At 40.1% G+C, this 14,135-nt stretch overlaps 1 protein-coding gene across 5 annotated transcripts; it reads right to left on the bottom strand.

Annotated features, from left to right (window-relative positions):
• Positions 1-1,149: 1,149 nt before the first annotated feature.
• GMNN (geminin DNA replication inhibitor) lies at positions 1,150-10,499 on the bottom strand. 5 transcript variants are annotated; one of them, XM_054985261.1, is made up of 7 exons: positions 10,199-10,499; positions 8,103-8,193; positions 4,101-4,196; positions 3,679-3,814; positions 2,555-2,637; positions 2,371-2,481; positions 1,150-1,628 (listed from the first exon to the last, which is right to left on the bottom strand). In XM_054985261.1, the coding sequence occupies exons 2-7, from the start codon at positions 8,154-8,156 to the stop codon at positions 1,440-1,442; spliced, it is 669 nt and encodes a 222-aa protein (XP_054841236.1). In that variant the 5' UTR covers positions 8,157-8,193; positions 10,199-10,499; the 3' UTR covers positions 1,150-1,439. The 5 variants fall into 5 exon arrangements, with proteins under 5 accessions (XP_054841236.1, XP_054841237.1, XP_054841233.1 ...); XM_054985262.1 differs by having other exon boundaries at positions 8,103-8,145; positions 10,199-10,487; XM_054985258.1 differs by lacking the exon at positions 10,199-10,499 and adding an exon at positions 10,104-10,190.
• Positions 10,500-14,135: the final 3,636 nt, after the last annotated feature.

Genomic DNA, 14,135 nt, shown 5'->3' with positions numbered 1-14,135 from the left:
TCTGGAGAGAATAGTAGGATTTGGAAGAGCCTTAGAAAGGTGTACAATTACTTTCTCCCCCCACTTCCAAAAAAACCTGCTACACCTATGTAGCACTTACCTACAAACAAGTAGTGATCTAATACCAGAATTAAGGATTATCAATTAAGAAATATTATTAAGAATTAACTATGTTAAACCATCAGCTGTGTGTTGTACCTCCGCCAAGCTGTGTCTGATAACCCTCTCACAGAACATGAAGGGAGCAGAAGTCATCTAAACATATGGAGTAAAGTACCAGCTACCTCTCCCTGCTCTTTTTTGGAAAAAAATTACATCAGGACTGTTTCTTGGGGGTAGGGAAGAAGGAAGCCACCAGAGTTTTAAAGGAACAGTCACCAATGAGGTGACCAGCTTCAAGAAGCACAACTAGCGGCAAGGATAGTATTACCTTTTTTTGTTGAGTGATAATATACACCTTGATCCCTGGTGTTAATTGATGAATTTGACACCAATTGCTAACCAAACCTCATTTCGAGGTTAGTGGTAAATTACTTATGTTCTGCTAGTCATATAGCACTGGTGATCAGTCACTTCCCCCACTCGTCATACACATCAGTTAAAATGTTACATGTGTATCAGTTACATTTCTGCTATGCAAGTCTGACAATGCAAGGTGGGCACTTCCTTCAACATTAAGAGACATACATGTAGGGGAGAAGCGCTAGGGGCTATTCTGAAATGTTCAAAGAACATCTCCCCTCAGAAACTGTTCAGCGTTTAACAGAGACCTTATTTGCAAACATACCTCAGTCTAAATAACTAGAAATGCATTTTAACAGAATTAATGTTTTAGGATTGTGACCTTTATATATATATATATAACAAAGTTACATCAAGGACACTAAGCTGAACACAAACCAAGATTCAAAGACTTCTACAACCAGTCGTTCATTAACTGATGCTGCATTGCTCTGTTAAAGAGCATGGGCTTTGCCACTGTCCACTTCTCTCCATATTCAGAATCTGAGCTACCTGTCTGTATTCAAAGCAACCTTTGCATGCATTGGCTGCCTTTCCCATTCCAATCAGGCCTTGAGAGGGCAGCTTCTTCATTAGAGATAATAATCCAGATGCTAGAACCCATTTGCTCAGTGAATATCCAATACATACAGATAAGATAATAAAGTTTATTTGGCAGTTACATGAAACTCAAACACATGAATAAAACTATTTACATGATGAAATACATAGTATTTCCATTGCATGCAAGTGGCCAGATATAGTCTAACTCTTTTGACATGATACTGTTACTTGCATTACTATAAATTACTTGCCACAATTTATACTTTGGCTCTTAAATTTTCAGTTGTCAGATGAGTCTGTTCCCGTAATATCCAAATAATCTCTGGCAGTTTAGTCTCCCCTGAAGCACTGATCAGACACAAGAAACCTCAGTTTTAAGGATTACTGGTTTCACATGGACGTAGGTCTGCAACACTTTTTGTAGAAGAGATCTGAGAACATTCCTGTTCAGAATCACTATCTAAATCCTCTTCTGAAGAAGGACCTTCATCTTCATACACAATTTCTTCCAGGTCTAGATCTTTCAGTGTCTCCAAGCTTTCTGGTGCCTGTTCAGTTAGTTGCTGGGGAGACATAAGACAGCATCACTGACAAAAATACTGCTGGAATTTAATGTTTGCAGATTACAATTACACTGTACATTGGTAATTAACGTCTTAGCCTTTGCTGAAGCTTGTCTAGTACAGTCAGTGGCAATCAACTTGAAATTAAATGTACTGTTATTTTGTTCCTGTCCATACAACTAACATTTAGAATCAACTATATGAAATCTCAAGTTCTAAAAGTTACACCACTCAGCAAATTCCTTAGAATTTTGCTGAACCCAAGGATGGCAAGCCAACAAAACTGAGTATAGCTTTGAAACTGATGCTTGTATTAAGAGCATGGTGGGTCACAACAGAATTTGCATTTAGAGTTTTAACTTTTAATGCAAATGAATGCCAGATTATACTTACCAAAGGTCATAAATTACATGTTTCAGAATTCAGAACAGTTCCTTTGTATCAACTTCACTGTAATAAGCTGATAAAATATCACTTGATATCTAGCACCGGGGTACAGCTGATGCATGCAGACTGACATCTAGGGGCAAATTCTACCCTTTATTTTCTGAAATAGTTCATAAAATTTGAAGCGTTCATTTGTGTGGTCCCATATATCCAAGTGTTGTCCGAGTATGCTAGTGAGACAACACCTCATCCTCCGTTATGAAGCAGCTCTCCCCATGGCAACCTTGCAAGACGGATCTCTTGCGTAGGGTTTGATTAAGTCTGTAGCACCCCATTTAATATTATAGTAATTTACCTCAATCATGGTTGCCATATACTGCACATGGCTTGCCAGCTGTGCAAGCTCTTCATTCTCTTCCTTTAGACGAGCAATTTCACTATCTTTGAATTCAATTTCTTTGTGCAGCTGGAAAAAGCAGACAGATTTTCAATAATGACATTTAGCAAAAGCATCTTTTCCACATCAATACTGCAATTACCTTTTCATTCTCTTGCAACACCTCATACAGAGCTTTCCTCCTCTCTTCAGCCAACTCTTTCCAATATACAGATGAAGGATTGCCTACAAAGAGTTAACACTATTAACATTCAAGAATGTTGTTGTGACCCACATCTTGATAGTATCCTTGATAGCCAATAGAGATACCAGGCACAAAATGGTTAACAGCCCTGCTGAGTGAGTCCTAATAGGATAGCATCAAGATATTAGTTCATCACTGAATCTAGGTATCACGCTGACACATTTGTTATGAGAACTTAATTGATTATCTTCATTGATAAGTATCACTCGTTTAGATTTCTGAATTATAGAGATGGTAACAGTAGCTATTTTTCAGCACTTTGGGTGCTGAAAGTATGGTTTGTGTAGAAGACCACTAAAGTTACCTGGAGAGTTACCTCGTGTTAAATAAGTTGTCAAAATGATCCAAAAGCAAGTATTTTCCTTGAATGGCAAAGAACAAGCAACTTCAGAGTCACTTTCCATTCAGCAGATTGTGTTTTGCAGTACATTAAACCCACATCGTTTACTGGTATTTCAGCTAAACTATTAAAACTTGAACAAGTGTTAAAAGGGCTTGAAAGCTATTGCTAATGCCAACACATGGTACTTTTAAAGAGGATGTGAGTATACTCATTGAAGAGAGTTTAAGTCACAGTACCTTGCCAATTTGTCAGTGTTAGTAGAAAGGTGAGGCCTAAAATGGGTAATTAAAACCAATATGCTCTAAACAAACATGTCCACACCCTTTCCAGTGCATTTCTATAGCACTCTACCTACAGAGCCCTTCAAGAAATCATCCACAAGCACTCAGAAAGCTTAATGTTGTTAAACCACTCCTTTGCAATGAGCAAATTGGCTAAAGTTATCCTTAATGATGTACATTAGGGGAAACAAGATCTATGGATCCTACCATGTGCTCTCCCACACCTCCATCTTTATGAGTTCTAACATCTACTCTATTTCCAAGAATTCAATATGTTACCATAATCCAAAGAGCCATATTGGAGAATACCATTTGTTTATATATATATCTTGGTGCAATAGCTGCATGTTCTTAATACAGGATTTTGGTAGTTGTTTTATTTTTAAAAGACTATGTACCTTTTACCATGAGGTCAGAAGCCTGGACGACACCTTTTGCATTTCTGTGTTCTGACACCATTGCAGAAGCAGGTTTGCAAACCTTAGAGATAGACTGCTCACTCCGGAGTTTCCCCTTGATTGATGTTTGGACCTGCTATAAGTTTTAATGGAAAAAACTCTCAGAAACAGGTACATTGTCCCAAAAATATTCCCTCCTACATGCCAATCTACTTGAAACAACTTAACATATTCCTGGTTAACTGTATTAACATAACATGCATCTTCAGATGTGCTTTAAAGTTAACAGCCAACTCAATACCTATTCAAGCCTCTATGCTGCATATACTAGCAATTTAGTTTTATACTCAACTGAAGGCAAGCCGCAGCTTATGTGAGAAACCAATAGCTCCCAAATAATGTTTTTCAGTAATGGCACATACCTCATTTGCCCGGCCAACAAGACACCCCGTAACAGATGGCTGTATCATCTTCAGGGTCTGTCTCTGGAATGGGCCATTTGTATTACCTGTAGACGCCTGTTTTGAAGAAGAGTACAGTCTCAATATAGTCCACCTAGATTTTAGATCATGTTTCCAAGGCAGTCTGAAATACATTTAACTCTCAAACATTAATGTAAACTACAGAACATTATAGAACACAGCAATAAATACTTCATAAGAAGATTCTAGATCACAGTAAAGTGGATTAATCGCCCAGCCAGGCCAAAAATGATACTTATTCGGTCAAAATGAAACTCATGCCCTGTTGCAGAACTATTTATATAATACCACTGAAGCACTGAACATTCCTGCATCGTATGTGATATTCAGCACTTCTGGGGAACTTCTCCAACAATGGTCATTATTGATGTCACTCAACTATTTCTTCTGTATTGAAATTGCTAACAAGTCTTTGACTTTAGCTGAAATGCCTCAGTTTACCAATTTGACAACATGGCAACACCAGAAAAAAAATCTAGTGATCTGGTGTTCTTCCTTTAGGTATATGAATTCTTTTGAATTGTATGCTAGATATTTAACAAATGTTATACTGTGTAGCTGTTAAGTATTACTGAATATTGAACATTTTAATCATCCATTTTAAAAGTATTGCACTTATATTTTGCCAGGAAGACTACTTCTAAAATGTGTTTAAATGCAAACCACCAGGTGAGTAGGACAAACAGCAAGTCCAGTGCTTGTGAGATCAGCCGGAATTAAAGCCAGAGATGTGTTCTCTACTTATTTTAGACCTGACCACTCATAGCCACTTATGAACAGTTAGTACCCAAACCAGCTGAAATATACAAATCAGGTCATCTTTGCATTGTAACTGGATCTCTAACAGATTTAGTTGTTTAAAGAACTCTTGTATCACCAACATGGGCATTTGTACTGTACCAAAAGCAGAGGTTGAATTTCTAGTAATTGTTTTGTTTAATGCTGTTATGCCTATTTAAAGACAGATTGGAGCACCTAAAGCAGTAAGTTGATTTAAGATACTCCGCAGGGTACCAATTTCCTTTGATTCATGGCAGGTGTCTAGTTGCCTTGTTTGGGGCATAACACACTGATCCAGTAAGAGTATTATTTTGGGGAAACAGAACATCTATTACCTTCCTTGTCATATGTAAATACTTATTTCCGGCATTAAGTCTTTTTTTAAAAAAATCATTACACAGCCACCATGAGATAGCAAACAACAGTAGATAATCAAACAGGGATAACAGGAACATAATGTCATACTAGCGTGAGAAAGTTAGTGATTCAGTCTACTTCACATGACAAGAGCTCACCTTTCCCACGGTAAAATTTCTACTGCCGATTAACTTACTGTTAAAGTACAGGACAAGTGCCAGCTACTGTGGGAACCAGCACTGTGCTATATTTCAGATTACACTCAATGCTGCTGAATTGGGCTGTAGTTATTAAGAGGAATTCACTGGCCACCACTTACTTGAGTTAATCTATTACTCTTAATATTTTATGTTCAACCAAAGAGTGCCAACTGAAGACAAACCAGGCAGAAAGTAAAAATTTAGTAGTATGAAAATCTAGATATAGAGGACCTACAGGAAGCAGCAAGGCCAAGAATTAACAGGCAGCAAAGAAGTTTCACACACTTTATTTCTACATTTGGGTGGTCTTCAATCTCCTTTGCCCTTCTTAACAACGGTATTATTCACTGACATGGTTCCATAAAATTTAGCAGCCATCTCTTGACTTACCAGACAATAAAGGTGAACATGGCATGCCCCTCTAGATTTTGTGCTTTGAAAGGGAGCAAGTCTGGAGCCAGGGAGGAATGGTTTCCTGCCCCTATTGGCTCTGATATAGGGTGCCAACCCAACACACCGAGTGACCCCACAAATCCAACCATTTTTTTTCTTTTCTTGCCTAACACACACCCCAGCCAGGCCAATAACAATGGTCATGGCTCAGATGACAACCTGCTAATTCTACCACTCTCTCTAGCAGCAATGAGGGCTATGAACTTGTGCTTTCTAAATGTACCAGAGGAGTGCGGGCTGGCTTTCACTAGCTGGGTATTAGATAGCACAAGAGCTTTGGCGCAATAGCTATCTTTTGCTAAATACTGGCAAATCTTTTGATCATAAAGGTATTATAAGTGAAGGGCCTTGCAGATCAGTTGTAGAAAAGTGCAAAGCAGTGGCACCATCAGATACAACATCTGCAATGAGACACTGGGAGAAACCTAAACCTGAGACACTGCAGCACCACTGTAGTCACTGCAGGTGATGGAGCTTGAGGGACCCAAAGTCAGATCTGAAGCAAAACCACTTCAAATATATAAATCAATGGAGATACAAAAAAAGCTTAATAGTCTTATCAGGAAATGTGGAGAAAGAACCTAGCCTTCCTTTACCTGAGGCATCCTAGGAGATGAATAACAAGTATGGAAGTAGTTTGTACTCTAACATAGTGAGACTGGAGAAAAGATTTAATTTTTTTCTAGGCTTCAGAGAATGCTGATGATTCCAAAGAAGGAACACAACTTTCTCAACTCCTGTACTGTTCAACACTCTTTTGGAATACTAACATGGGATCCTCTGACATTTTGCCAACTTCATAGTATGTCTTAAGTACAGCACTACTAAAAACAGTGTTATGTAGCAACTCAGAGCAGGTGCAGCCCCTGCAGGATAAGAATATAAAGTAGGATTTGCATTCTGGTGTTTCCCATAGTAAAGCAACTACATGCATATGAAAATACCAAAGTGACAAAGTCAATTACATTTAAAGTGATTTGTGTTGGACTCCAGGGTACTGAACTACACAAAAATAGCATGTAAAAACAAGATTCCTATCATCTAGGGATACAGAGAAACTTCAGTGACTGTCCAGTCAATTTTTGAGCAGTATGAAATGCACTGGTAGCACGAGCCTTCTTCTATCTTGGATTTGTATGGCATCTTAAGATATGATACTGGAATTCCTACTGTTACTAGCACAAGAAGAAAGTAATTTGCAGGGAGTTAATTCATATCCAATTACTGCTCATGTAGGTAGTTTATATACCTCTCATAAAAATCCTTACAGTAGAACAAGTCTGCAAGCCTTAATTGGCAATCCAACTAAACCGTCAGTAGATTAACTGGCAAGAACCAATTTTGACTTCTGAGGCTATAAATTAAGGCAACATCTCTCCGCAGCTATTACTGCAATAGGGAATGGAGAAAAAACATTAAATATGCCTTTTCTGAAGGGTAGGTATTGCTGAAGTTTATCCTTCTCTGCAAACGCTGAAAGTATTTAGGAAAGAATATTACTAATCAGTGTAGCAGACCCTCATATCAATATGAAGCCTGCACTGAGCATGATGCCACCAGCAAAAAACCAAGTTTAGCCTTCATTATCCAATTTCCACCTGCAATACAAGACAATAGGAAGAACCCAGCACTTTGTCAATTTCATCCATTATTTTCTTTTCAGTTTCCTGTGGGATGCATTTTGAGTCAAAGTGATAATCATTGCAGCTGTATAGATAAAATTATAAGTGAAGATGCATAAGTCACCACAAGACAACTGTCCTCATTAAAGTCAAGAGATAAAAGTTGTAGAAGCTGACCCCCTTCCCGCTTCTTATGGGTCATTCTGACCCCACTAACAAGTATTAATTTGAGGATGTTTAGCTTAGCATTTTGCATGAGTTGCTACTACCTTACAAATAAGGAAAAGAACAAAAGTTCATGACTGACTATTTCAGCTCTTACACCCAAGGATTAATGCTGCAACAAAACTAAATTCCAATTACCTCCATGGAATTAATTCTGTAAGCAGCAGCTAATCAAAGAAAACTAACCTAGTACCTCTGAGCCCAATTCATATGAAAATTAAACCTTTTATTTGCCAAGATTTAACAGCAAACCACTCTGATATATACAGATAAAGAAAGTAAATTAGTCATTAAAAGTTGGTTACCTTTGCAGCCAAAGATTTGTCTGCTTCAGCCTTCTGCTTCACCCTGGAATTCATTCGTCCACTTTAAGCAGTCTTATTTGCACAAAATATGCTAGAATACATAGTAAGAGTTATTCTGTTTAACTACAATCACAACAGTCCATTAAGGATTCACATACTAGAACTTCATTCTCCAGACTCCCCAGACATCAGTTTCTCATCCTCAGCCGGAAGCCCCGGAACTTGTAAGGCATACTATTAAGAGCGCTTGAAAGTCATACAACTTTTTGAAGGACCACAAGATTACTGTTCAACAATTTTAATTGTTTTTTTTCAGAAGGTCCAAGTATATAAGATAAAGAAAATGGCATTCACACATCTGAAAACAAGCATACAAACATGTTCACAGAGCCTCGAGTTATTAATGCAAACATCCTTCAAACATCTGAGAAGAGGCATGGCCAGCCCATTATGGAAACACAGGGAATAATCTCTGCTTTAAAAGCAGAGTAGTCCTTAAACAACTGTAATCAATTCCAAATGACTCGGGCGGTTTCTACAGCTTCTACCATTCTATAAGTTCTATGGCTATGTCTTCTCCCCCACCTCTTCACACAAAATCACATTATCATCACCAATTCCATGTGCATGATTACTGTAAGCATACAGCAGAAGGTGAAGAACAAACTATTAATTTATTATCTTTAGCTTCTGTCTGAATTATGAAGTGTAGCAAAGGTCATGAAGTCTTCAGTAAATGGTCTTGAATAAATCCCCTTGATTGGTTCTTTAGAGTGAAGGTGAACTGTCCTAGTCCTAGCCCTCCACTGCAGCCAAGTCTACATTTTAAACTTTATACAATAAATGTCTTGTTTATTGTTTAATCCTTAAAGAAAATAAGTTCAAGAGTTGTGAAAGCTCTTGAATGAACCCATCATTATGCAGTCACATCTATCTATCTAGCATGAAACTAGCTGGTATTAGCTTTATTATGAAGCCTTGCCTCACTTACCTCCCATATGGCAGAGTTCACATGCCAGCAGCGATCTGGAAAGTAAGAACTAGAGCATATCTCTATATAATGGTGCAGCCCATTGTAACACAGAAGCTGGCCATCCCTATTCGAGAGACTTCAATTTCTGCTACATTCCAGAGGGAGTATTTCTCAGAGCTACACATATGCCTGAAAAGATGTGATCTTTTGTTTTTAAGAACAGAAATTCAGAATCATATCATTTCAGGCCAATAGGGAAGTTCTTACAACTGCCAAAAAAGTAACTGAAAGCTGCTCGCAAGTCAAAAAAAGTAACCGAAAGCAGCCCACAACCCAAAACACCAGCAGACGTAAAGTGAGATTTTATCAACACACAACAAGCCTGTAACTATCAGAGCGGTAACCCTAACTTATTATCCTATACTCCTGCCTACATCTCAACTGCCATCACTATAGGGAAACTGGCTCTTGAATACACTCTCCCGTTTGAGACAGAACTCGGCCTCAAAGTTCATTTTCAAAGCCAGAAATAACGGAAGCAACGAGATGTGCTTAAGTCTGACCAGTTTTACTGAGTACCCATGTGGAAGCGAGGATACGGTTTTGCCACTAAGTACTCGGTAGAGTCCTAAAATTCTCCCTGTGGAAGTCACAGCACAGTGTAAACATACGTAAGTGGGGCCTTCCAGTTTAAGCCTACTGAACACAACGAGTTTACCTGCAGTAATTTACACGAGACTGCACTGCAAGTGGTTCACACATGTTGCGTTGCTCAACCGAAGGGGTGCTCCCAAATGGACTTCGTACCTACCCTCACCTTAAGCCACGGGCTTTCTCATAAACCAAGATAGCATATTCAGGCGCGCACGAACTCTCCCAACTCTACAAACCCGCCTAAGGGAAGCACTACAGGGGTTGACGGGAAACAGCCTCTCCCACCCGAAGAACAACCGCCCCGCTTTATATTAACGCCGGTCTCTTGGCGGCACGGCCAGTTCCTGCTTCAACGCCTCACCGCGCGAACTCACCGAGCAACCCGCGAGTTCCTCTCCGGACAGCCGCCCCCCGACCTTCCCGCGCGCTCGCTTGAACAAGGAAGCCTTTCGCGCGCAGCCATAAATACCTCAGGGGTCAGCGGGAGGGACAGGGGCATGCCGCGCACTCTCCGCGAGCACCCATTCGCCAGTCAAAAACCCTCCGGCCAATTACAGTCCAGTCGGAGGAAAACCTTCTCCAAACGTGTTCTCTGGAATTTTTCTGGCTCCGCCCCTTCGTGTTGAACAGCGACGTCTTCCTGCAACGCAACTCTCGATAGGCGCGTTGATTGGTTGCCGGCAGAGCTGTTGAGGGGGTACAGCCTCCTGTAGTGTTCTTTGGCTTGTTTCAGTCCCAAATTGACTTGATAGACGCGCGGGAGCAGTTCCGTTGGTGGGAAATTTGCATTGCTTCAGGGGGAGGCAGAAAAGACTGCCTCAGGTTTCGCAGGATCGTAGCCTACGCCCTTATATGTACATATGGCAACTTGGTCACCCAGCAAGGTCCCATGGCAGAGTGGGGGTTTGAATCTGGGTGTCCTTGGGCAAGTCACACGCTCTCAGCCTAGCCTACCTCACAGGATTGTTGTGAGGATAAAATAAATAAATCCTAACTCCAGCTGTCTCTAACATGCAAACGCAGTGCGTACATGGTTTAACAAAGTTCGTTCTCTACCCACAAAACAGAATTCTAAACCACCGTTTAATCCAGATTTGGGGTGGAGGAATAACAAATTCCAGTTGATCTCTGTGTTTCTACATTTGCACATCAAGATTTTCTGGAGAGTTTCGACAGGTTGCCTAAATCGCCTTCGGCATGAAAAGAAAGGGGGAGCATGAGAATCGGACAACTTACTGGGGGCATATACAGTGTAACTAATGTTACATTTGACTGATGAATGGGCATGTTTGTCACACAGTTCTTACAGGAGTGGTCCTTTTTACCAGTATCAAAAGCATCAGGATTCTTTTCAGCTTCTCCCCACTTTGCTGGAACCTTTCTTAAAGTTGCTTTGGGATGGTCGTTTTTGAATGATTGCACAAGTTTGCACTAATGAGATAAAGATTTCCCCCCAAATTTTCAGAGATATGTCAGTTGCTGATTTTTTTAAGCCACTGAAAGCCCTCAGGTGGCCAAGGGAGGCTGATATAAGAAAAGTGAAAAACCGCCATGTGGATGCTCCATTGCCACTGCAAGTGTCTGCATTCACAGCAGCTAGAGCCACTTGGAGGACCAATGCAGATTTTAAGAACCATGTGACACAAGCAGGCAAAGCAGAGGAGGTGTTCCTTCAGATACAGGTGGAAGCTTGTAAGCTGCTTTGTCATGAAAAGCATTCCCTACACATACAAATCTAGTACACCATACAGGTGGTTAAGGCTGCCATTCTTCTCCCTGACTTCTATTTCTCCACCTGCAGGGAGTTCTATTCATTTGAACATTTTGACCCCACTTTTGCTTGTGGTTCAAGGCAGCTTTCAATAATAAATTAAAAGCATTTACAGTTAAAAATAAAATAACAATCCCCAAATCCATTGTCAAACAAGCCTTCACAGACACTGAAGTGGTACATTCCAGGGATGGTTTCTCAAACTTCCCTTGTGTGAGTTAATTGGACAAAGGTAGCTTGTAAATGTTTGAAGATGTAAATACGAATTTTAAAAACTAGGCCTAAGACTGAAGTCTTTATGCAGACGCACACTTCAGAGTTACTGCTCTGAACAGAAAAAAACATATCAGATTTATAACTATGAACAGTTCTATTCATGTGAATACCAATAAATGAGCTGAAATCAACGAAGTAGGCTTTTAGAACTAACTGAAGTCGTATCTTTTGTGTAATGTTCTACCATGTAATAAACCTGAGTTTCTGTTTATTTTTTTCCTTTCAGCTGCCCCTGGCTCTTGATATGCTGCCCAGGTGTTCATAATACTGGAACCACTCCTTAACTCGATGCTCCATCACTCTTAAGTTGCTCTCCTTAATTTCTTCATGTTGGAGGGAATTGTAAAGAATCTTTTGCTTTAATTTGAAAGAACTTCCCTTCAGTCATTTAGAAACTCATCTGTGAAAAACACCATATAATTAATACCAGAAATCCCACAGAAAAGCTTCAAGTTACATCTCGCTGAGCACAAAAGGCTTGATACGTATAAAAACATGTTGTGACATTTGGGTTCATTTAAACATGTTGCCAATCCCAATATTTCTTTTTCTCTAATTCTATGTAACATAATGGGTTTCAGATTCTCCATGTGTTTCAAAACAAATCAGTACATCTGGAGTTATGACTGTTTGCACTTCAATAGAGACTTGAACAGTTTTCTCATAAAGTGTTCAGCCAATTTATTTGCTTGTTTGCTGCAAAAAAAGCACACTATTTAAAGAGATTTGGTATGTCAAGGTGCAGAAAACATGCTGTCCTGCTTTTACAGAACACAAAAACGGAATCATTTGCTCAGAGTAATAAACAGCATCATATTTAGGGACATGACGGGACTAAAAGTCACATTTGTAGTATGAAGTTCTATTCAAATGAACTCGTTTTTCCAATAGGGATGCTGTCCAGTGGATACAGTGTTGCTTGAATCAATGTTCAAATCACCACAGCTCGCCATGGACTTTACTGGCTTTGGAAAACCACCATCTCTGTTGACTGATGTACTTTACTATCTTGTTCATGGCAAAGGTGGTTTGCAATGATGTACAAATCTATCAGCTATAGGTTGTGTCAAATGACTCACTTGCCATGGGACATTGCTAACACAAATATAGCCATTACGTGCATTATCCCTTAATTCCAGTCCTAAATCTGTTTACTTGGATGTAGTTCCATGTTAATTTCAAGGGAGTATATTTCCAGGTAAATATGTTTGGGGTTGTATCTAAGTGATGAGAATATGAGATAATGATTTGACATGGTGTTATTAGGCTTCAGCAAAATAAGTTTATAAAGCACTTGTAATTTTTTAAAAAGTGCTATTTAAGTAGTACTATACCATTGAAAATATCTATGACTGTTTCCTCATGTGACAGAGGGTTTTAAAAAAATTTCTTAAAATGCAAACATAAAACCTACACTGGCTAGAATGTATAGTCAATTAAAAATATTTTATATATTTATTGAGAACTTTTTATATGCCATCTCTCCAGAGACTTCCCTGAAGCAGCTCACAAAGTAAAAATAACAGAATAAAGTCATAAAAATAACAACTAAGAAATCACGAATAATGAAACAAGGGGCATAAAAATATCATTCATAGTGCCATCCTAAGGAGAGTTTCACCCTTTTAAACTCATTGACTTCAATGGATGTAGAAGGGTCTAACTGTGCTTAGGCTGTAAAACATTCAGTAGAGACATTTTCTTCTGCTTTATATCGTGCAATGATGTGTGAGCAAAAACACTTTGAAGGAGGCTGAAATCCATTTTAGTGTGTCCAGCGATGCTGTCCTCCTGTTCAACCCCTCTGCAGCAGCAGGCCCCATCTTCAGGCCCTGCAGCACCACCTTTGGCAATAACACAGCTGCAGATGCCTCTACAGGGCCCCAGGCCACCTCCAGCAGCAGCAGCCAACAACCAGGCACAGCCTTGGGGGACAGCCTGCAACCACCTGGTTGACTCACCCTTTTCCTGTAGTTGCCCAGGCAGCTCCACCTCAGCCAGGTCCACAGGCAAGCACAGGCCCCAAGCTGCGAAGGGAGCCACTGGAGAGGATCCAGAAGCAACAGGAGCAAGCCAGCAGAGAGCAGATCACAAGCCCTGCCCCTAGGCTGGGATGGAGTGGGTGGGACCAGGCAATTGCATCAGATAGGTTGGGAGCAGGGCCAGTCAGGGAGGCTGGGTAGAGATTGGGAGAGGAGCCAGGGAGGTGGGGCAAGAGGAGGCCTTTAAAGTCAGGTTCTCATGAAGGCTGAGGAGGAAGTGAAGGGAGATGCAGCTGAAGGGTGCTGTGACTCCCAGGGCAGGAGAAGGAACAATGTGGTGCAACCCCCTTTCTTGCCCATTGGAGGCTGGAGGACAC

The sequence above is a fragment of the Eublepharis macularius genome, chromosome 7 (genome assembly GCF_028583425.1).
Source record: "Eublepharis macularius isolate TG4126 chromosome 7, MPM_Emac_v1.0, whole genome shotgun sequence".
NCBI classification, from domain to species: Eukaryota; Metazoa; Chordata; class Lepidosauria; order Squamata; family Eublepharidae; genus Eublepharis; species Eublepharis macularius.
Note: the sequence above shows the minus strand (reverse complement) of the source record. Positions and strands in the feature narration are given on the sequence as shown.

Excerpts from the sequence above, each read along its gene's own strand:
- GMNN (XM_054985257.1), bottom strand. The coding sequence starts at position 9,837 with ATGTGTGAACCACTTGCAGTGCAGTCTCGTGTAAATTACTGCAG. Across the intron at positions 4,197-8,102 it reads ACAAATCTTTGGCTGCAAAG|GCGTCTACAGGTAATACAAA; the intron begins GTAACCAACTTT and ends TCTTCAAAACAG. Across the intron at positions 1,629-2,370 it reads ATATGGCAACCATGATTGAG|CAACTAACTGAACAGGCACC; the intron begins GTAAATTACTAT and ends ATGTCTCCCCAG.